Source organism: Phoca vitulina, unplaced genomic scaffold (genome assembly GCF_004348235.1).
Source record: "Phoca vitulina isolate PV1807 unplaced genomic scaffold, GSC_HSeal_1.0 scaffold8, whole genome shotgun sequence".
Lineage (NCBI taxonomy): Eukaryota > Metazoa > Chordata > Mammalia > Carnivora > Phocidae > Phoca > Phoca vitulina.
The window spans coordinates 73,659,877-73,684,905 of record NW_022589711.1 but is presented as its reverse complement, the minus strand read 5'-3'; the positions used below and the strand labels follow the sequence as shown (position 1 = coordinate 73,684,905).

Sequence of the window (25,029 nt, the reverse complement as noted above, 5' to 3'; positions counted from 1 at the left end):
AATATTTTAAATTATATCAGATATTGGAGTACTTTTAATATTAACTGAAAGGAAGATATATCAGAAGTCTTTATTACAGTAAAAAAAATGGATTCATTCAACAAATATTTGTTGAGTGCCTACTAAATTACAGGCATAATTCTAGGAGGTGGGCATACAACAGTGAACAAACAAACTTTACATAGGTAGGTGGAAAATAAACACATAAATACATTTTAAGGGGTAATAAATGCAACGTGGTTGCATGGAGCAGCTCCAAAAAATTCAGGGCTACTCAGCTGTTGCTTGTTTATAAAGGGCTGCAGGGGCAGGGAACATTTGAATTGACCCTTATTCTGAGGAGACTGTGCAAGGGAGAAAATATGTTGGAGAGATACTAAAGGTTCAATTTTGAACATGTTAAGTTAGTGATTACTGTTAGACATCCAAGTAGAGGTGTTGAGTAGGTAGTCTGAGTTGGAAAAGTTCAGGGGAAGGAGATGAGTAAGAGATGTAAATTTGGGAAACATCCATGTAGCTATGGTCTTTAAAGCCGAGAGAGTAGACAAAATTACCTATCAAGAGTAAGTAGATGGACTAGGGAAGGGGGTTAAGGACTAAGCCCTGTGACACTCCAACATTCAGGGGTCTAGAATACAGAAAACCAACAAAGACTGAGAAGGGACAGCTAGCAAAGTAAAATGAAACCAAGAGAGGATCATGTCCTAGAGGAAGCCAAGTGAAGAGTCACAAAAGAGGAGAAGAATACTGTATCAAATATTACTGATAGACTAAGATAAGAACTGAGAATTGGCCACTGTATTTAAGAATATGAATGTCACTGGTAACCTCGATAGGAGCAGTTGCTGGACATAGACCCAATCCTGAATGGAGAGGGTTCAAAAGAGAATGGGAATTTAGCAATTCCACTTCTGGGTCTATACTCAAAAGAACTGAAAGTAGAAACCTGGACAGATATTTATACCCATGTTCATTGCAGCATTATTCACAATAGTCAAAAGGTGGAAACAACCCAAGTGTCCACTGATGGATGAACGGATGAACAAAATGTGGAATATACATGCAATGAAATATTATTTGGCCTTAGAAAGGAAGGAAATTCTGACACATGCTACCATACGGATGAACCCCGAAGACATTAAGTAAAATAATCCAGGCACAAAAGGACAAATACTGTAGCCTCCACTTATATGAGACACCTAGAATAGTCAAATTCATAGAGACAGAAAGTAGAATGAGAAAGTAAAATGATGGTTGACAGGGCCTGACAGGAGGGGGGGAATGCGAGTTATTGTTCAATTGGTACAGTTTCAGTTCTGTAAGATGGGAAGAGTTTTGTGGACGGATGGTGGTGATGGGATCACAACAACGTGAATGTACTTAACACCACTGAACTGTGCTCTTAAAATGGCTAAAATGGTAACTTTTAAATTATGGTGCATTTTGCCATAATTTTTTTTTTAAGTTCATGAAATCAGCAACAAAGAGAAGTTAGAAAACTGTTGGAAACCATTTTGGGGCTCTTTTTTTTCAATTTCACTTCATAACTTTTTTTAAGGTTTTATTTATTTATTTGACAGAGAGAAACACAGCGAGAGAGGGAACACAAGCAGGGGGAGTGGGAGAGGGAGAAGCAGGCTTCCCGCAGAGCAGAGAGCCTGATGCGGGGTTCGAACCCAGGACCCTGGGACCATGACCTGAGCCGAAGGCAGACGCTTAACGACTGAGCCACCCAGGCGCCCCTCACTTCATAACTTTTAAGGGAAAAAAAAATAAACATCATTTGAGGAAAAAAAAAGACGTGCACATAAATGTCCATGGCAGCCTTAAACACAGTAGTAAAAAACTGGAAACAATCCAACTGTCATTCAATATGTCAATGAATAAACAGATTGTGGCATATTACACAATGGATTACTACTCAGTAATTCAAATGAACAAACTATGAATAAATGTAATAACATGGGTGAATCTCCATGTGGAACAAAAGAAGGCTTACACAGAAAAATATATAACCTATCATTCCGTTTACATAAAGTTCAAGAACAGGCGCCACTAAATGTATGGTGATAAAAATCAGAACAGTAGTTGGCTTTGTAGTGGAAATGAATTGGAAAAGGCACAAGAGAACTTTCAGAAGTATTCTATTATATTGATGGGGGTGTATACATTTGTCAAAAGGCATCTAATTGTACATTTAAGGTCTCTTTCACAGTAAGTACATTATACCTCAGTAAAAAAGAGAGAGAGAACAGGAAGTGAGAATATGTTGAGAGCAAGTGTAGATAACTCTTTAGAAGTTTTATTAACAAGGGCCAGGAGGAGATGTAGTGGTCACAGAAGAACTTTTGGTGTAGTTTTGATTTGGAAAGTACTGCAGCATGTTTGTGTGCTGATAGGCATGATCCAAGAGTGAAAGGTAGGTGATATCCTTAAACTGGAATGAGAGGGTAAGATGCAGTGCATTGAACAGGGCGGCATGCACACTTCACTTTTAGAACGGCAGCGAAGGAAAAGTATCTGGCTCCCAAAGCAGGTCAAGTTGGGAGAGGTGAGTGAGGCCATGTGAACGTTATGTTCTATTATCTTTTTATAGTGCACATACCAGCACAGCAGCTTTGTTCTCACACTGTCCACAAACCTTCCCTTTTATCTTGGATTTTTCACTTTCAGAAGGATTGGCCATCTTATAATTAAGTGGTGGTTTCACTGGCTCTGGAAGGAAAAAAAAAATATCAGGCCAATCACATTAAAATATAATGTTCAGTTTTCTGACTGATAAAAGTAATGAACTTATGCACATTTCTAAATTCTCAAAGAATATTTAAATATCAATTGCCCAGTAAGAATGGTGTGCAGCCAAGTCTACTCTTCCCAGTGAACTGTGGAGGCCACAGTCCCCCTCGCAGCCCCCTGTGACCTCAGGGCCCACATACCTGCCCGCGCCCATTCTGCTTAAAACTCACTTGAATTGGACAACTGAAATTAGAGAATGTCAAAAACTACACTCTTGATAGAATCCCTATGGCATTCTGTCCCATCTCCGGATCAAACTAAATGAAGCTCATAGAGAACTACCTTCTATAATAAATGTTACATAGATTTCTAGAATTTGTTCTAGCAAATTATCTTTTCCATTCAAATTAAATGTACTTATCCTCTATAAAAAATTTATTTCTTTTGGAATTACTGTGAATTCAAAATTGATTCTTGGGTTTTGCTATTGTGAAATAATTTATTAAAATATAAAGCCATTTTCAATATTCTTTTAGATTGCTAGAGTGGAGTTTCAGTATATAATTTTATATGGCTCAATTATCTTCCTGGTTAAAAGATTATATAAATAGAGTTTACAGAACAGTACTATCAAAGTCCTCACTTTTGAAAACATTATTATTATATTCATATTTTAAGTTAACATTTTTTGACATAAAATAAGGCTGCCCCCCCTGAAAATAAATAAAATGAATTTGAATATCAAAAGTCGTATCAGAGTCATCATTTGGGGGTTTAGAATCTTTATACTGCATGAACAATTCTAGCACTTTAATTTTCTATGAAATTCAAATGAAAAAGAAAACAAGCTATATCTTTAGCATCTAATAATACAGCGGTAAACTGTTTACCTTGAAGTTGCTCCTTCAGTAATTTTAATTTCACTTTTCCAGCAGAAAGCTGTATTAATGAAATAGATATTATTTGTCAGGTATACAGTCTCTTATTCAAAGAAAGTTTAAGTTACTAACAAAAATGGTAGAGAGCCATAACGTTTCAGTGCATCTTGAGCAAAACAAACATTTCGAGAGAATAATATAAAATTAATAGAAAATCATGATTAAAGCATATATAGAACTTTTAAGCAAGAGAAAATACCAAAAAAAAAAAAAGAAGAAGAAAATAAATTTTGGAGACATCTAAACCACTTTTAGAAACATGCCATAAATTATGTTTTGAACAAAAATAATTATATATCATCATGAAATTATTTTAGGAAAGCACTAGTATTCAAATACTGTAAAGGCTCAGTAAGCCTTTTCTATCTCTGATCTTTCTGAAACACACAAAGTCTAATATTTGTGTAGACTAAATCTAAACTGAATTCTGACTGAGCCACTGTGCTTACATAACTGTAGAAGCCAATATTATCTTATTTGTCTAATTTGGAGAACCACATGTTTAAGCATCATAGATTTAACCTTCAATATATTAGCTGTGATCCCTGACTTTCTGAAGTTATAGCCAAAATATTGAGTAAATAAGCTTCGCTGTTAGGTGTTTCAAATAGTCACTTAAAATCCTTGGATCTTAAGATTTTAAGACATAAAACAGATTCACCAACTGTATATACTTGCCTTGGTCTTATTAAAACCAACATTCAAAGTACACAAACGAGCATGGAGGAATGGTGCACATTTATACAGACCCTGTCAATTCATGCCTAGTTTTCAATTTGCAATCTGCATGCTCAATTGCCCAATTTGTACATGAGAATATGAGAACAACATTTGCCTCTATGTCGACGGCTGTACCAATCGCAGTCATCTTTGAAAATTTAGGCATAATTATTCTCAGCGAATCTAGTGGTTTTGCTTCAAAAGGGCATTTTTTGTTCACATTCTTTGAGTAGCTGTTCAGATGCTATGTACCAAACACAGCAGAAAAGAAAATAGTATTGAAATAATCAATTTTGATGTGAATCACACTTCAATTTTTAAACTGAAAATGTTATACAAGTTACAGATAATTTAATCTCGTTTTTTCATAATGAAATTATCCAATATTATTACCTTAATGGTACATCTGAATTGCAACATGATCAATGTGGTTATAGGCTAGCTGGGCAGGATGGCTATGCCAAAGCAAACTGAACCCACTATTATGGAAATTTTATAATTTGCTTTTATTATCGTAAATATTTTTCGGCTCTATAAATATGGCCATATTTACTTCAAATGATTCAAACTGCATAAAAATATTTCAGTGAACAAACTGCTAGCTGCTATTTTTAGGCAGATAGAATTTCCTCCTAAATCTGATTTTCATCTGATTGGTAAAGAGTTGAAGGTCAGGTAGGGTTGGACCATACACACATCACACACACATACGTGTATATATGTATATGCACATATGTGTATATCCAAAACCTCAGGGATGTGATATCCTGAAGCCTATGCCTTATGAACCCACTTCAGCATCAGAGGATGCTGCAGAGGTGCCATCAGGGGTCAGGGAAGCTTAGTGGCTGTACCATACAGACACATCACCTGGGCCATCGGAGTCAGACTGTGCTGTGATCAGCCTCCTTGGCATTGACAAATGCCCTAATCTGCCATGCTGGGCCCACACTCCTCCCATTAACCACCTTTCCAAATATTCTTATTCTTAATCCAATTAGCTATATAACCTTCGCCATTTTCTACCGCTTGTCCTTCTATCCTGGTTCCCTGCTAGTCCATAGAATCCTTATTAAATAGTCATTTATCCCATGCCTTAAACCTTTCCTAAAAATACCTCTTGCAAGAGTTCACATTAACTGGACCCACCTTTCCTCAGACAAAACCTTTTCCAGAGAACTCTCCAGAGGAACTAGCTCCATTTCTACTCCCTTGCACTCACCAGGAGAGAAGAAAATTTTTCTCCCCGTTTGCTCCTCAGTGCTGCTTCCAGAATATTGCTCTGATCTCATCGTTCAGCAAAGATGCCTCTACTGAAGGTCCTCACCATCCACTGACTGCCTTTATCAATATCCGGGATCCTCTTCCACCTGAACTATAGCAATCTGCTCAGTATTTCTCTCCATCACAGTTCTGGGTGATGATCGTGGAGACTGCAATGTCCATGTTCACCTGAAACCCTGATGCTGAAAATCCTCCAACACGCTGACTGCTATGAACATCTAAGTACCTCTTCAGGCACCTGACCATTATGACCAAACCTTAAACCTAAGCAGCAATCTGAATGGCCACACCTTCAAAAGCCCAGACTCAGAGCTTCTCAGTGCTAACCATGATCACCTTACCTCCTTCCTCTTAGACCTCTACCTCTATCTACCTAGCATTGTGATGAAATAATCCTGACTGGGTCCCCTACAAATCCATTCTCCTATGGCTCTTCAGCAGTCTACTTATTCATTTCGTGCTAAACCTCAATCATGACTCCCACAGTGGCTACTTCAAACTTTCTCCATTCCAAAAGACTCACATTCACCCCATTTCCCCTCCTTATTGTGAGCAGATGATCCTGCCTTCAAATTTACTATGAATGTTGAGGTCTTCCCATTAAAATCTTTCCACGGCTTTCTGCCTCACCTCCTGTCAAATGCAACCTCTAAAATTTTACCTTTACTGCCACCTGTTTTCTCTTCCATCTTTCTTATCAGATACAGTGTGTCTGCCTTCCATTGGTCACGGCCTTCTTAAGGATCCATCTCTTCAAAGACTACACCCCAGCAACTGGCATCTCTCTCATTGGCATCTTCTATCTTTCCTCCATTAGTGAGTCCATCCCTTAGCTACAAACTGGCTCACATGTTTCTGATTCTAATAAACAATATACAGTTGACTCTTGAACAATATGGGGGTTGGTGCACCGATTTTGACCCCGAAAAACTTAATTACTGATAGCCTACTGTTGACTGGAAGTCTTACAAATAACATAAACAGTTGATTAACACATATTTTGTATGTTATATGTCTTATATGCTGTATTCTTACAATAAAGTAAGCTAGGGAAAAGAAAATGGTATTAAGAAAGTCATAAGGAAGAAAAAATACATTTATAGTACATACATTTATTGAAAAAAATCTGCATATTATGTGGACCTGAACAGTTCAAATCTGTGTTGTTCAAGGGTCAACTGTAATAAAGTCTTTCCTTGATCCTGTTAAATCCTTGAGAGGTCACCTACCGTTCTCATGCTCCCTGCAACATTAGACTTTACTCACTGCCACCCACCTTTCTTTCTGTAACCACTTGATAACATTTTTCCATCTAACATCAAATCAAATTCAGTGTTTTTTTAAAAATTCTCATTCTCCACAAATATTTTAATGTGATTTTCAGCCAATGTTACAATTGGTTTCACACGTAAAATCTTAACATTGCTTAAAACTCTAAATAAAGTAATAAGCAAGTATTGTTTTGTATGTTTACAAATATGATAACAGAAGCTCAGAAAAGTTAAGTGACTTGCCTAAAATCACAGAGCTAATGAAATGAGTCCGGATTTTAATCAATATAGACTTAACATAGGGTTTCTTGACCTTGATACCATTGACATTTTAAGCCAAATAATTCTTTGGTGGGGAGGCTGTCCAGTATGTTGTAGGATGCATAGCAGCATTCCTGGCCTGTAGCCACTATCTATCATTAACCAAAACCCAAAACCCTCTTGGTGGTGATAACTAAAAATGTCTCCAGACATTGCCAAATGTCTCCTGGGGGCAAAACTAACCCCTTTTGAGAAACACTGGTCTAAAATCATAGTCAAAACACCTTCGCCTTTACTTTCGTTTTCTATGAAATTACATTACTTTGATTCTACAGCTACCACTCTTCCTCTTCTCAGGCTCCCTTTACTGAAAAGCTGGCAAATCACCTGAGAACCAGCTTGAAAGCCTGCATTCCAAATCTGGCCCTGACACTTGACCTTGAGCAAGTGAACTTCTCTGATGTTAAATTACTTCATCTGTGGGAATTGGAAAAATAACAACTGTCTCTTAAGAGTGATATAAGCACTTAATGAGAAAAAAACAGGAAAAGCAGCTAAACTGTTGACTGGTATAAAATAGATAGTGATTATCAATATTAAAGTTCTCTTTTACCTCCATATTCCTTGAGCTTTATCCCTCACACCTGCCCTTTATGAGCTTTATCCTTTATACCTTTCTTTCCCTTTTTATAAATTCTTAGGAAGCACATTTACTCTCTTGGCTTCAACGAACACATAAGAAGTCAAACAAAACTCTAAATCTTCAAAATGTGCTAGGTAGAACTTAAATGTGAAAGAAAAGAAAAAAGAAAAGAAAAGGAAAAGCAGACAGATAGAAAGAAAGAAAGAAAGAAAAAGACAGACAGGTAAATACGTGAGGTGCGGATGTGTTAATTAACCCTATGGGTGAAATCTTTTCACAATGTATATATACATCAAAACATCATGCTGTACATTTTAAAATATCTTAAAATTTTAATTGTCAATTACCTCAGCAAAGCTGGGAAAAGGAGAGGAAGGAAGAAAGGAAGGAAGGAAAAAAGGAAAGAAGGAGGGAGGGAGGGATTTCTAAATCCCAATTTTTTTTCAGCTTCCTTCTTTATTCTACCTCCTTGTCAATCAATCCAGCCTAATATCAGTTATACACTTGACTTCTTCCTTTCCTTTCTCACTGTTTTTTTGGTTCCATAGTTTTCTTTATATTTCTTCTGCTACATTCTAATTCAGACTCTTATCATTTGACCTCTGGATTCTTTGGCGAGTCTTCTAAATAGTCTCTCTGTCTCTATACTAGGGGCCTCCAAAGTAGCATGTATGCATGCCCAAGGGAGCTCAGGAAAAGACCAGAAAGTAGAAATGAAGTTTATGTCATCCTTAAATAATGTTCACAATTTGTTTTTCAACACACATGATATATTAGTAAACTATCATGTACATAAATAAATTCTATTTATAAATAAAAGTTCATGTATAGAAAAGTCCATGATCAAAATACATTCTTTATTGATGTGGGACATGTTGAAAATAGTTTCAATATCATTTGTTCTATCCTCTGTTTATAAACTCCTAATGCACTGGATATTTAAACAAGATCAGCCATCATAAATCATCACCTTAATCTTGCTATCTTCCTGCTCAAAAGCTGTCAGGGAATTCCATTCCCACAGTGAAAGAGTCAAGACTCTGAACTCTGGTATTCCCTCCTGCTCTGGCTCACTTTTTACGCCCACCTTCTAGAGCTCCCTAAACCCCATGCTTTCACATCTGACTCAATTATGAGGTTCGTGGGGCCTGGCATTATGATTTATTCATCATTTTTTCCTCACAAAGACATCTAGAATACTTTCAACTATTTGCAGAACTAAAGTGTTTTTTCCCAAACACAGATGGTTCATACACTAAATGGTTATGACCAAAATGACATACTGACTTTTCCTATTCTCATATGTGCATCATCTTTCACATTAGATGAGGATCTCCTTGAGAACAAGGATAGTGCACTATGGGACAAAGGAGGCAGTAAATAATTGCTATTGAATAAATAAGTCCATAATCACAGAGTCAGCATTTTTAATATATTATACTTCAATAACTGGGAGAGAAAAAGCTATATAAGTTAAAACTTACAAAGTCACAGATCTTGTACTAAACAATCCAGAAACAAAACAGCTTTCCTTACATAAAGTCACTCATCTGGTTTTAATTTTAAATATAATGTTTTATTTTATAATACACAGTAAAGATAAAGCAATTCTACAGCTGGGAAACCTGAAAGCATTTTTTCTTGGGTATCTTCACACATGGAATCAATAGTATATGAATAATAATCATTATCCAACCAAACATAAACACTATTAAATAAATGTGATATAATAAAAAGGCAGAAAAAAGTCTGTCCTTTGTTACATCAAATAACTTAGTTTTCACCCTAATATAAAACTACATAGTTGTATTTCACATACTTGAAACCAGAATTGAACTGTAAAAAAAAAATTCAATTTAGAAAGATTCTACTCAAGGTGAATTCTTAAAAAAATCATCTTGCAGATGAAAAATAAAATATATCTGAATAATGAAAGCTACAGATTAAACCATAAAAATTAATCAAAATCCAGTAATATGCAGTTGTTAAAATAATAATAGTAGGTTCTTAAGTATAGAAGGGAATACAAGATCTGAAAAACTAATTTATATCTCTTCACTGAGTAAATTCCCTGAGAGCCAAATGGTATTTTCCTACCTTAATAATATTTCCTTTATTTTGTGACATCATGAGTGACTGATTACCCAATTTTCCCACTTGTCCAGATTTCCAGCGATACCCACTTGACCTTCAATATATATAAATGGAAGACAAAATGTAATTACTAAATACATTTCTCCTTTTAATGAAAACAAATATATTTTCCCTGTTTCAAGAAATGAAATTCAGTCATTAACATGTAACAGACCACCACAAAATGAAAATGAAATATCAATGATGCCATGATATCCTCAGCAATTCTAAAATATAGCTTTATCATATTTGGAGCTTTTGAGAAGAAATGAATAAAAATAAAATGTCCAAACACAGATGAAGAATTTCCTTTTTTAGACATTTATGATGATTAAAGATAGCTTTACTGATTTATAGGAAACTTTACAGATTGTCATGCAGTTTTAAAAGCTAAGGTTATACAAATGTAAAGAGGAAAAGGAAGCAAAACAATACCCAAAATATTTGGCAGATCTACTAAGCGATGAATTCCGTATTTAAGACTACAAATCAGCTGCCACATTGAAAGGTAACAGAGATGACAAAGAAGGCAAACTGTTTAATTTCTAGTTTTCAAAGCACTTTTGAGTCTCACAAAATTTTCTGAAGTCAACAGGGCAGAAGTCCAATTCTCACTTACAAAATAATGAGACAAAAACTTGCCCAAGGTCATACAGACAATAAATAATAAAGTCAAGGTCAGAACACTGGACTTCTATCTTCCTGAACAGTGAGTGGCAGGTTCTCATTCTGGCTGTGACATTTACTATCTATGTGACCTTAGAAGAACACTTACCTCTTCTAAAAACTCAGTCAAACTTTAGAACATTTTTAAAAACATCTACAAAAGGTTCCTCAGCTAATGAAAATATCACTTATCAAATATCACTTGGATATTTGATAAGACCAAACAAAAGAAAATTTAATATACAAAAAGCCTGGCGATATTTAGTACCAGCCAAAGCACATGAGACATGCACTGTTATCCTCTGTAGGAGAAAGTTATACATTTTTGAAGCCTATCTGAAAGACAATTTCTCCAATATCCACCAAAATGTAAACTGCACATACACTTTGACCTAAAATTTCACCCTTTAATATTCTTGCATATGTAAGCAAAAATATATGTAGAAGCATGCTCACAGCAGCACTTGTAACTACAAAATTGAGAAAATTTAATAAAGATCTGAAAAATACACAAAGAAATATTATGTGGCCATTAAAAGAATGAGATCAATTGCATGCTGATGTGGCAAGAGTGCTAAGATGTATTAAGTAAAAAAAAAAAAAAAAATAGGGTGTGAATCATTTTATAACCTCACTTGTAAAAACATAAAAGACATGTGAGATTGGGGCGCCTGGATGGCTCAGTCGTTAAGCGTCTGCCTTTGGCTCAGGTCATGATCCCAGGGTCCTGGGATCGAGCCCCGCGTCGGGCTCCCTGCTCGGCGAGAAGCCTGCTTCTCCCTCTCCCACTCCCCCTGCTTCTGTTCCTGCTCTCACTCTCTCTCTCTGTCAAATAAATAAATAAATAATTCTTTGGAAAAAAGAAAAGACATGTGAGATATACACAAACACACATTCATACACATATATATACATAGGTTTATACAAAGCGAAGATATTTGTGGAGGAAAAAAAAACTTAATTGTTAAAAGCAGAGCTACAAATGGGCTGGGAGTCAGCCTAGAGCTAAGAAGAAATAATTTCTGTTACATAACTATCAGTTCTGTTTGACTTTTATCATCTACATTTATTATTTTTATAATAAAGGAAAATGCTCAATAAAATTAGTATAGATACAAAGCACAATATTAGAGAGTACTCATTAATAAAATTTCAGCTAAAACACATTTGTCTAAAAATATTTTAAACATACTTGAGGGTTTGAATGGTTCTTACATATGAACATGTAAACTCCTGCCCCCGCAAAGTCTTTTCATAAGTAAAAACAACCTTAAACGCAATCTCCTATGGGTGGCAGCTTTATGAGAGCAAAGGCCAACTTCTGCATTGCTGTGCTAAACATCCCAGACTTTCATGCTTCAGAAGAGTCATGTAAGAAGAGAAATAAGAAAGTGTAAGACCAAATAAGGTTCAAAGGAAACAGAAGTAATGGTAATTTTAAAAAGCAGCATGCCTTCTATAAAGGACACAAATAGAAAAAGTAGGAGAAATTTAATACTATTTGTTCATCAGGAAAAGCCAGAAATTATTCATTCAGGGCAGATCTTTTTTGGAATGATATATTAATATATGAATTAGTTCTTTACCCAATTCAGTTTATTCCTCTCAAAATCCCTAAAAATGTCACCTACTCTCTTTCTTCCTTTCCTTTGCTCCGAGCTGACTGGAATTCCTGTAGCTTCTTTTCCATCTGTTGGTTCTCCAATTCTAACTGGACCTTCTCCATCCTCAGTTCCTGAGCATTTCTGAGTAAGAGTTAAACACAGAATGTTCATTTGTGGTAAACAAACAACAACAACAACAACAACAAAAAACAAGGCAAAGTAATTTTATATCATCTTTGGCATTTAATGAAAATTATGAATAGTGAGTAAGTGATGAAGTATTCTAACTACTTCCTTTGCATTCTGTGAAATATGGTTTCTAAAGTTAGCATTACCTTGCATTAACATTCTCCTTAACGTATGTATCTCTTCAAATCTCAGAATTTTGTTTTTCCCATTACAGTACTAAAAGTTTCAAATCATAATTCACTTTCCATATGAACTCTGCCTTTACATATGCACAAATATCTATGCTATACAAATAGAAAGCAAAAGAAAAAATATTTTCTAATTTTCATACTGTCTTTAAAGAATTCAAATAGTTTGAAGCATACTGTTTAAAATAACTATTTTTTTCTCTATAGACAGAATACACATTTTTGCTGACCTGATCATCTTAGAAATCTTCAATAAATTTCTACCTCTATGTTGTACAAGTACAATACAAAAAAAAAAAAAAAAAGAGAGAGAGAGAGAGAGAGCAGAGCTTGTTTGGGGCCTATTAGGGAGAAAGCACCTATTGAGGGTCTCAGTATAGGAGCCATCAAAAGGATTGAATGGGACCTGGGCCAACACCACCTATTGTTTCCTCTGAAGGAAGGCAATAAGAAAAGAACTTATTTTGAGGACAGAGAAGAGCCCTCTTATAGATTCTTGCACAAGAGATTTTGATGATAATATCTGAAGCTCATCAAACTTTTGACACAAGCCATTTTCTTCACTTTACAGTTCCAGTCTCTTGTCCATATTAGTCACTGACTCCATCTCCCATAGGTCTACACCAACCTAGTTGTCTAGCTTGTATTATCTATCATGAGTTTAAATCTCTTCCTTTATTACTACATTAGTGTTTGTCTATATACAAGTAGTGTGCGTACCCAAGGATTCGATGGCAAGGCATTGAAAAATAAAAATAATGGAGATCAGAAAAGGGAGCTAATTTATAGAAGCAGTCACCAAAGAGCAAGTGGGCCAAAGATACGTGCCCAAATGGACACTATCCGGGGAGTTATACAGAAAGTGAAAGGAGGCAGAGGCTGCCAGAGGGTTCCGAGAAGCCGGCAAGGATACCAAGGGGGAGGCACAATTTTCATTACATGTGCTCCACAAGTATTTCAGCCCCTAGTACAAACAGGCATGGTGGGGACAGGATATGTGATAGTACATGATAGGGTAGGAGACCCAGTAGAGCTTTCAGTACAGACAGGAACACAGGCATGCCTGAAGGTAACTGAAATACAGTATAGTGGTGCTGTCATTGGAAAAGTACATGCAGGTACCTGAACACACAGAAAGGGCACACAACCAGCAGATGGGCCTGCAAGAGCATTTCGGGGGAAAGAGAATTCTGAGCTGAGCCCTAAGGGATGAAAGGAAAGTGGTGAAAGCAGCATTCCAGGAAGAAAGAAAAGTGTGGGCACAAATGGACATGGGTGATGTGTGGGTCAAGGAGCAAGAGGTTCCATGTGACCAGGCATTATGTGCAGGATGGGAAAAGTGGCAAGAAATGGAACTGCTGAGGTGGAGAGTGGCCAGATCTTGAAGAGCCATGTAGGCCATGATGAGGATTTGTATTCTATAAGCAATGAGACTCGCCAAAGGACTTTAAGAGAATTGATCAGACTTGCATTTTATTTAGAAAGATCACCCTGACTGCAGAATGGGAAATTAGAGGGTGCAAGGCTGAAAGGCAAGGCAAGGCAGCCAGTTGGGAGACTATTTCGGTAATCCTAATAATAGAGAGATGATGCTGGTCCTACTGGATAGAGACAGTAGAGAGAAAAATGGGAGCATTTGGAAAATATAAAGAAATAAAATTAACTGGACTTGGAGACTGACCAGAAGTAGGTGACTCACAGGGAAGGGACAAGGAAGGAATCTAAGATAATCCTAGGTTTCTTACTTGGGTAACCAGGAGGATAATGATGCCTAGATCACTTTGGGATGGGATGGGGACACAGTTCAGGACTGATACCTGAGCTGATCTCCCTGCCCAAAGTCTCAATGGCCCACAACACTTTTCACATGGCTTCCAGAGGAAGAGTTCAAGAGCACAAATGTGATTGTGTTACTCACTTGCTTAGAAAACTTTTAATGTTTCTGAAGACCCCACTGTGGTAGAGGAAAGGGATGAGACTGAAAAAAAAAAAAAAGACTGGCTTACTGACCAAGTGGTCAAGTTGATGGGATGCTATGGGTGTGAAACAAGACAAGGATTCCTCCTGGAGACAGCCTCAGACACAGAGCCAGGGGGCAGGCAGGGCCACTGAGGAAAACTAGGGTTGATCCTGCAGAGACCAGGTCAACCCAACAAATCCAAGGGCCAGAAACAACCTGCTGAAATGAGTTGGAGGCTGAGAAAGAGGAAGACAAACGTTGGAGAACACCAATACGTCAGACAAGGTTAAGATAATCGTTAAGACAGTATCAAATGAAAATAGGCGGACAAGGGGAATAAGGAAAGGGGGACAAAGGGAACTCCAGAGCAATTACCACAGAGTGGTTGTTCCTGTCCTAGCTTTTGTAGGTTATTGATCATGGGTGGATCAGGGAGACCTGCAGGCCATGGAACAGTGATCCCCACCTTACCTCCAAAATAAATTCCGAACTCCTTAGTGTGGCATACAAGTTAATTTACTATCTATACAACCCTGCCCTTCTCTCCAACTTTGTTCTACAAATCTCTGTTCCATAAAACACCGGATATGTCTGAAAGTTCCCAAACTATGTGGTCTCTGTGCCTTTGCACAAGTTTCCCCCAGTAACTGCCCAACTAACTGCATCATTCAGGTGAAGCTTGGAGACCTCCTACCTGCCCCAGTAGTTTGGGCCATGTTCTCATAGCCCCCTGTGCTTTCTCATCACACCATGCTTCACACTATCTCGTAAATGTGATTTTATCTATTCACATCCTCTACAAACTACCTTAGAGCAAAGATTGTGTCTTCTCACTTTCATATCCACCATTCCCTAGCACAGTGTGTAAAACATGTGCATTTAATAAATGTTTGAATAAATGGTTTATAGGTATATAAACACAGACGGGAAACATATGACCAAAACCAAATTTTGTATGCCCCCTTTTCTTTTTACACAAAAAAGGCAAAATTGGTAATAGTAGCAATTGGATAGCTCCTCTCCCACCAAAAAATGGTAAAACAAATACAGCTGATTGTGAACAACAGGGGTTTGAACTGCATGGGTCTACTTACAAATTTTTTTTGATAAATACAGTACAGTATTGTTGTCTTGTCCTTATGATTTTCTTAATAACATTTTCTTTTCTTTAGCTTAGTTTATTGAAAGAATACAGCATATAATACATGCAAAATACAAAATATGTGTTATTTGAGAGTTTATGTTATCCATAAGGCTTCAGGTCAAGAGTAGGCTACTAGCAGTTAAGTTCTGGGGATGTCAAAAGTTATACATGGATTTTTGACTGTGCTAGGGGGTCAGTGCCCCTAACCCTCGTGTTGGTCAAGGATCAACTGTGCTGAGAATGCCATATATTTGTGTAACATTTTCCAGTTTACACATGCTCTTACACACAGTATCTCAAAAGTGAAGGAAGAATTAGGAAGGCTCTGAAGACACTGCAGGACTACTGATCTGATTCAGGGAACTCAAAGTTCAAATTAAAAGTTGACAGCCCGTCCCTAATCCAAACCAGCTGGTATTTATTGATACTCTAGAGAAAGGCCTTGGGAATTTCCAGTGGCCCTGGATGACCTCAAAGGGAAAGAGTGTATTGACACTTCCAGTCCTCCTGCCATGTCATGAAATTCCCAGGATACCCAGAATGGCTTGGTTCTAGCTGAATGCATCCACAAGGCAATCCAGGACAGAAGGTACCCCTCCTGAGAAAGGTGAACTTAACATACTGTCCTTTAGTAGGCGAAGGGCTGGGCTAGTTAGCACCTTCTATTCTCTGTTTAAAGATCTCTAGGCCCAATAGTCTCCCAAAATTTCAGTGCCTTTCAGTTTCTTCAGGGTGATTCCTTTTAATTCTGAACAAGTGTCACAAACTATTAGTAACTTTGTTAGATTGCTTTAATAGTCAATAAACCCAAATTTTACTTATAACTTTTAACCTCAATTTTGCGGCATAAGTAATTTTAGTCCTCATTTTAAAAACTATTGTGGATTTATTATATATCCAACCTACTCTCTTATAGATGAAAATACACCAAAGTAAAGAAAATGGAGATAAGAACTCACAAATTTAAGCTCAAGTCTAAACTGTCTCATATAAAAAGAATACTTTAAATTACAACATACAGAAATTTTAGCAATTATTTCTATTTAAGTAATAAATATACATGCACTTACTTGTATTTCAGCTTTACAGAATTTCCAGGTTTTCCCCATGGAAGAACTACAAAATCTTTGGTGTTCATGATCACTGTCTTTTTTTTCCCACTGTCTTAATATTATATAAAAATCATTGTGATTTGCAAAAACTTCTGAAAAAGTAACAGACAAAAGAATTATGCCAGAGTAAAGCAGGTAAATTACAAATTCAAAACTGCATATAGTTCCAGCAAGTTTTAAAAACAGAAATCATTATGAGGGAAAAAGTTGAATTAAAGGTTAAACAATAAATATATATGTGCTAAATATAAATTTTATAAATATTTATATACTAGTAAAGTTATAAATACAGCATACCTGATGGAACTAAAACTTTACCAATAATTATATAGAAAAAGACTATGGAAATAGTCAATTGAAAGTGAAGAATGCACTCATTAAGACAAACAGAGAACATATTCCGGCTCCTTCTATGGTAAAGAGTAAAAAAATATATATCAGGTTTTGTTCCCATCCAAAAATAATATCCATGGCTAAATATAGGAAAAGAAAAGGACTTTCGAGATACAATCCAAACTCAAAACCTTTTTTTGTACATATATGGTAATGAAAATGAGAATTAAGGTATGTAATAATTACCCAAAGGCATTCTAATATCCTCATTCATCAAAGAAAATTTTAATGATGCTCTTTGCCTAAGATCAGAAATTAGCATATTTAGAAAGAATTTTTTAACAAGAAATGAAACAAAAAAGATTTTCTGCCCAACTCCTAGTTAACCAGAAAATTAAATTATTCAGAACACCCTATTTCCTGAGTATCCCAATTATTCATGGTTCTATAACAATTTACTCTGTAATGCTGAATTACTAAATCACATGCACAACTATTAGATTTTTATACCAATAAAAATTTCAAATTCTGAATGCTCTTAAAGAAATATAAGAGGCATTACCATAGAGTCCATAGTCTTAAATGGCCAAACCATTTGATATTGTTGGTTTATATATGTGTTCCTATGTCCTCACAACCGCCATAAATATTTATTAAGTCTCTGCTCTATGCAGAGCACTGTGCTGAGAGGCAGGAAGGAATCAAGGCCCAGGGAGATTTGTTTTCTGGTTCAATGGCAGAGTCAAAAAGGGCGTATCAAACCTATATACAAAAGCCATAAAACAGGATATAAATTATAAAAGCCATAGAAATAGATGTAATAATATAAGCAGTGAGAGAAAGGAGAAAATTCTAGCTGGCTAGCATTTAAAGGGGGGTTTTTAGGAGAAGGGGGCTTATATAAGAAGATACGGGGGGCGCTGGGGTGGCTCAGTTGGTTAAGCATCTGACTCTTGATTTCAGCTCAGGTCATGATCTCAGAGTTGTGAGATCAAGCTCCGCAACAGGCTCCGTGCTGGGCATGAAGCCTGCTTAAGATTCTCTCTCTCCCTCTCCCTCTTTCCCTCCCCTCTTCCCCTCACTAAAAAAAAAAAAAAAAGAAGAAGAAGAAGAAGAAGAAAGAAAGAAAGAAGATATGGACTAGATGAACACTCCACACTATGAGAAAGAACAGCTTTTGAATGGGGACTAATGACTGGTTCCATTTGGTTGATGTGCAGGTTATATGGAGGGGGAAAAGTAGGCATACACTTGGAAATACAGGCTGAGGCCCAATAATGAGTGCTTTAAATGCAAAGTCAAGGCATTTGGAATTTATTCTCTAGCTAATGAGAGTCACCGAAAGTTTTAGACAGAAGAATAGAAAATAAATCTAGAAGCTTTGCTCAAAAACTTAAGGAGGGAAGGCATCAAAAGGGAGTAACCAAATGGAAGACTATTATAACATCAAAGTCTACATAATCAAATAAGTAGTTCTTCAGTTTTGTTCCTTTGGGACACTCTCTCATAATTTCAATGATGCAACTACTGACCAAAACATTTTTAGAATGCCTCCTTTGATGGGCGTCTGGGTGGCTCAGTTGGTTAAGCGTCTGCCTTCAGCTCAGGTCATGATCCCAGGGTCCTGGGATGGAGCCCTGTGTTGGGCTCTCTGCTCAGTGGGGAGCCTGCTTCTCCCTCTCTCTCTCTGCAGCTCCCCCTGCTTGTGCTCTCTCTCTCTCTCAAATAAATAAATAAAATTAAAAAAAAAGAATGCCTCTTTTGAAACCATCTGCAGAGTCCATCATATACCCAACAAACACACAGATCTACTCTGTTGTGCCTCACTTAAAACTAAAAATGATACTGTTCAGCAAGAGCGACTACTTTGTTCATTCAAATCTGGTTTCAAGTTACTCTACTTCCAAAAAAATCAAATCTAGCCTGAAAGGGTAGATTTTTACTACCTTGGAAAAAATTCTGAAGAAATTTATTCTCTGAAGATAATTCCAAAATGGAATTATACAAAATAATTTTATACTGTAAGCAGTGTAAAGGATGCATCACAGGACTAAGTGTATTTGTGCCTTCAATAAACATTTAGCTACTCCTTTGTGACTCCTTTATGGGTACTGAAGTTACAATGGTAAGAAAGACATAGCGTCTTCCCTCAAAGAACTCAAAATGAAAGGGACAGCCACACAATGACAATACCGTGGAACATTCCAACAGAAGGAAATACTTAGGAGGGACATTTAATTCGGACTCCTTTCTCAAGCCCCAAGTCCTATCTCTCAAAGCTAAAATCAGGGTCAAAGAAAACTAAAGATACCATTGGAAAATGAAGATTTGGTATGCTTTGGGGAAGGGAGGATGCATCTATAACCCCCTCTTTGTATGCAAAACCTCTGTCTCACTTAAAGGTACCTTGAAAAACAAAACAAAACAAAACAAAAAAAACTCCAGGAATAATCCTACTCAAAAAGAGTCTATATCTCTTTTTGATTATAATCTGGAAATCCAACTGCTGGACCCTAGGCTACTGTGGCTAAGTTTTTCATGAAAAGTTCCATACTGTTATCATTACCAAAAAAAAAAAATAAGTCAAAAGTTATACATGGATTTTTAACTGTGCGGGGAGTTGCTGTGCCTAATCCCCCATATTGTTCAAGAGTCAACTGCATAGGTACATACGCATAAAACTGAACTAATACACGAAGATTGAAAGGAAAAAAAAAGTCTGTAAATTTCATTAGGATGAGATGATTCAGATTTATAGCTCGGTTGATAATGTGATTTAACCAATAAATGGTCTTATTCGGGGCATTTCACTTCACTGAATGCAATTAGTAAGGCTTCTTCTCAGTAAAATGTTTTATCAAGTCACACACATGAGCCAATTTTCTTGTATGAAGAAAAAAGGAAGATTATAATTGTGAGTCATGCTGTTCTGCCTGTTTCCTTTCATAAAACCAACAGAGAATTAGTCACCTTTCTTCGGACAGCAAGGATAGAACAATGTCAGCAGGAAGAATAGCAAAACACAAAACTTTTAGTCACTTAATGGAATCAGGGAACTACAGATAAACTCCCTACTATGCAAACTTTATAGCCACCTGTCCTTTGGTGACTCCATTTTTTTTTTCTGATAATTAAATACTCAAAGTTTAATATTTATTTGGAAAATTTTCTTGTTACCTGATTTATTAGACTGCACCATTTTTTCGTCCCCAACCTTGTTCTTCCCCACACATATACACATAATATGACCCAATGTTGTCCACGATGGTTTGACTCTCCTTCTACGTAAGTTCCTATTCTGGGAATGCAACCCAAGCAACAGGGCTGGCTATCACAGAATGGAAACAAGGAAATGATGATGATTTATAATCCTAGAAACTCAGATCATTCATCAAGAGTTGCCCTAATCTCCTAAAATTTGCCATGAGACCATTGGCAGGATGGAAGGTTTGGGAAACCACTGTTTTCAAGATAGGACAATTATTTTTAAAAGATCTAATTTATTTATTTGAGAGAGAGAGAGCACAAGCAGGGTGAGGGGCAGAGGGAAAAGCAGACTTCTCGCTGAGCAGGGAGCCCAATGTGGGGCTCAATCCCCAGACCTGGGATCATGACCTGAGCAGAAGTCAGATGCTTAACCAACTGAGCCACCCAGGCGCCCAAGAAGGGACAATTTTTGTAACTGAAAACTTATCTAAGATGAGTTGGTTATTCTAATGACCCAGATCACCTTAGACCTGAAAACTTAAAAGCCAACAAATAAGAATTTTTCCTTACTTTAACATATATTTTAAGGTCCAAAAGCAAGCTCTTTTGGATGGATTAACATGTTTACCATAGTACTTAGAAATCAGAGACTCAAGAAAGAAATGTTAAATAAAAATGAATTTAAATAAAAATAGTTTTAAACTCTTAAAAGAAGTATACTTTTTATATTTTCACTATCTGATACTATCCATATTCTAAATACATATATTTATTTTAAAATCTTTTTTAAAATCTAAGGAAAAGATTGATAACATCTGATCTCTAGCATAATATCTTGTGCTTGAGTGGCCTACTAAATAAACAAATGCCATTTTCTCCTAGTACAGGCCATTAAAGTAAATCAGGTATTGACTTCTCAGCTGCACTCAATCTTTCAGCCAACCAACATATCTGATAAATACTGCCTCGGGGTACTAAATAGTACCCATGTCACCCAGTTTTTACCTTGTACGTGTAGGTTCTCTTGAGAACAATTAAGAAAGTTTGCTTTCAGATATCAAGGGGTGAGGTATCTTTTTAAAATATTTGCCAACTAAAGATGATAAGTAATTTTAAAAGATACCAGGTTTAAGTTCAGAGGACCTTTGTGTCAGAGTGGTCTCTGAGCCGCAGTTTATAGATGTATTAAATTATGAGAATTCCATCCCCCCCAAGCCTCCCACCCCCACCTAATTTGCAGGATATCAAACAAAGGGACTCTAATTTGTGGCCTATAAATCTTCCTTAAGGGCCTTCAGAGAGCTCAGGGTTCAGGGAAGGAAACAGAAGCTACCTTGAGAGGGGAATGAGGGAGTATCAAGGCTTTTCTTAAACCACAGCTTCTCTGATTTCATCTATTTTACATAATGAGCCTCTGCGTCAGATTTACTATAAAGAAACTCCTCTATAGCTTAAAAATATGTTTTAAAGGCACAACAGTACATCAATATACAATCATTATTAATTCTGTATCACTGAAAATTTCATATGATTACAAATAGCAATGAAAGCATTAAATTTATAAATCACATCTTTCAGAAACCCAACTCCTTTTATATGTATCTATCCCATCCATTCTCATAAAATCTACTATTAGCCTAAGTGGTTGCTTATGACTATCTTAGGAATGGGAAAATTAAGGCATCCATCTAAGATTAGTGACAAAGCCAGAAATTACAATTTTATTCCCAGTCCTGTTAGCTCCTCTTAAGTCTTGAAATCTAAATATTGTTCTACATACTTAAAATGATTAATTCATATCATTCACATTCTTCCCCCTTTCATACTCTCAACCTGTCATAAAAAGGAAATTTAGAGAAAGAACTGTTTGGCATCAGGCCATTTTCTAAATTTTACAGCAATATATATATATATATATTTTTTTTTTTTTTAAAGATTTTATTTATTTATTTGAGACAGAGAGAATGAGAGAGAGAGAGCACATGAGAGGGGGGAGGGTCAGAGGGAGAAGCAGGCTCCTTGCTGAGCAGGGAGCCCAATGCGGGACTCGATCCAGGGACTCCAGGATCATGACCTGAGCCGAAGGCAGTCGCCCAACCAACTGAGCCACCCAGGCGCCCCTTTACAGCAATATATTTAAACACCGTGAAAACCTTTTGGGTGTCAGATTGCTCCCATGTAATACAAGGTAACAAATTTTTGTTTCTATATTTTTTCCCCATACCCAGAAGAAAAAAAATATTTCTCAGCTGCTCTGTTTGGTACCTTAAGAGCCTCAATTATGCATTCCAATCTTCCTAAGCATTATACTTTATTTTCCACTTCTCTGCTCACCAAGTTTTATTCTATTCAGTGCCCAGTTGGAAGGCCACCTCTACCATGAAGATTTCTTCCATCAAAAGTGAACTTCTCCTGTAAGGACATCATGGGTAACACACTCATTTGCTATTATATGCTGTCCCGTGTTATTTCTTGCTGCTTTGCTTTTATAGGTGTTGCTTCCCTAAGTATCCCAAATATGCCATTGATCTTTGAATCCCCAGTAATTAGAAGAGTGCCTACACATAATGTACTGCCAGTAATAATAGGCTAAGTTTTAAATAGTTTTTCCCTATGGCTTTGAATTTATTGCACAACCTTAGGAAAAAAATTTAAACAAACACACCCTCTTTCCCACTTCAACAAATCCTTTTGTTTTCTTTTTTCTACATATCCTACCAAACTTTGATGAACATTCAACAAATATAGGAACACCTCTTCTGTGCCAGGTATCAGATTAAGCACTGAAGAACAAGGTGAACCAAACAGGTACAGCACCAATCCTCAGTGAACTTACACTCTGGTGAAGAAAGCAGGAAAAAATTAAAAAGCAAATAAAATAATTGGGGGGAGTATTAAGTGTTTTGAAATAAACAGACAAAAGACCGAGGCACTTTCAAATACATTTGTAACACAACTGAAAATACTATGGGAAGTCAGGACAGGCCTCTGAGTAGCCTATAAAATAAGGTGCTGGAGGGAGGTGGGGGTGTTTTTGTTCTTGTTTCTGTTTTCATTTTCCATAAGCATAGTGTTTGCATAGTTTTAATCTCGTGTAGCTTCAAATTTATATGACTTTTTTCCCCCTTAGGAGGCTTGCTAACTCTGGATTTTAAAAATCAGGCTATAAAAAAAAATAATAATAATACATTACTGAACCTGTATATGAGCACCTCTAATGCTAATTTGGGGATAGAAGAAAAAACTCCCACAGCTTCAAATTTCTTAGGAATCTGCCACCCCTCACCCATGACCTTTATTTGGGAGGAGTGACTTCCAGAATATAGCGGGTGCATGTCGCCATCCAGGCAGAAAGCAGGCTCCAAAAGGGGATGTGGTAATGACTTGTCAGGGCACCAAATTTTTCATTAGGCACCAAGACTTCAAAGGATAAAAGACGGTGGCATTTGAAAAGGTCAGGTTGTCGAGGAGGTACAATTGACAAGCCCCTGGTTTCCCTGCCTGGGGTTCACTCTAATGAACTCCATTAGCATCATGGGCTCAGAAGTTCTTTGTTTATAGGGGAAAAAAGCTTCAACTCCTGGTCGATGCCGCGTCCCGCAGTCCATGGGCCTGGCACTGTATCCGGCGCACGGCAGCGGCTCAGCCCCAGCTCCACCCTCAACCCAGTCCACTTTCCCGCCGTCCCGCCCTGCTCCCCGCACCACCGCAGACCTGACGGCCGCCCAGCCCCGCCAGCTCCGAAGCCCTCCGCCGGGCGCGGTCCTCCGCAGCCAGCCGACCCACCTGGAGACCCCCGCCGCCTGCGTCACGGCTGCCGGCTCAAGCTACCCAGAACTTCCGCCTCGGTCTCCTTGGTTACCGCGTTACCTCCGTACCCATAGCAACCAGAACGCTAGGTCTTGCCGCTGTTGACCAGCAGAGGGCACAAAGGAGCCTGCCTAGAGGGGGAAGAGGGGCGAGGAGCAGAAAAGAGAGGAGAGGGAGGAGAAGGGGGAGAGCAGGGACGGGGAGAGAAAGGATCTTCTCAGAAAGGAAAGGACTGGGAGACTCAGTAGCTCTGAAGGCTTTCTGCTGGAGGGGTTCCTACCACATTCACAGCAATATTCTAAAAGTTTTGTCTGTAATATTTAATTCATCTTCATAATGGCCCAATTTATGTCTAAGAAAATTAAGGCACAGAAAGTTTGAATAATGACTCAAAATTACAAAGCTAAGCAAATGGCAAACCCAAGAAGAATTAACCCAAGCAATTAAGAACTCCCACAGGTATGGTCTGTTCAATCGTTTATCAAAGGTCACAATAGGTAAAATTAACACTGGAATCCAGGTCTTAAGAACCCTCTTTTCTTTGTACCAAATATATGACCCATAAATATGTGTGAATCTAATATATATATATTAGAGAGAGAGAGTGAGAAATAACCCATGTTTCTCAAACATTTCTGTTCCAAACAGTCAACTGTGGTGAACTTATTTTTTGCTTCCTAAATATGCTGTAGTGTGTTGTTTTTTTTTAAATCTGTTTTTATATGCTTCAAGTAGGATGTGTGGTTTGTTCTTCAGTCAGGTGGTCTAAAAATGTCTATGCTTATCCACATTGTTATCTATCTTGTTACAGACTAATAATCTCAACTATT

General features: G+C 37.2%; 1 protein-coding gene across 5 annotated transcripts in view; it reads right to left on the bottom strand.

The window, feature by feature from the left end:
• The window catches only part of ZBBX (zinc finger B-box domain containing), a 121,548-nt gene extending 97,306 nt beyond the window's left edge, over positions 1–24,242 (bottom strand). For 4 of the 5 annotated variants that reach the window (XR_004299854.1, XM_032407277.1, XM_032407281.1 and 1 more), the window contains exons 1-6: positions 24,176–24,242; positions 16,808–16,941; positions 12,284–12,397; positions 9,951–10,041; positions 3,627–3,675; positions 2,606–2,715 (exon numbers count right to left, since the gene is read on the bottom strand). Coding sequence is in view for 4 of the 5 variants with exons in the window: in XM_032407277.1 (XP_032263168.1) it covers positions 2,606–2,715; positions 3,627–3,675; positions 9,951–10,041; positions 12,284–12,397; positions 16,808–16,875 (432 nt within the window). In the remaining variant the exon portion in view is untranslated. Of the gene's footprint in view, positions 1–2,605; positions 2,716–3,626; positions 3,676–9,950; positions 10,042–11,867; positions 12,009–12,283; positions 12,398–16,807; positions 16,942–24,175 lie in introns of those variants that run through there. The other variant, XM_032407279.1, reaches the window with a different exon arrangement.
• Positions 24,243–25,029: the final 787 nt, after the last annotated feature.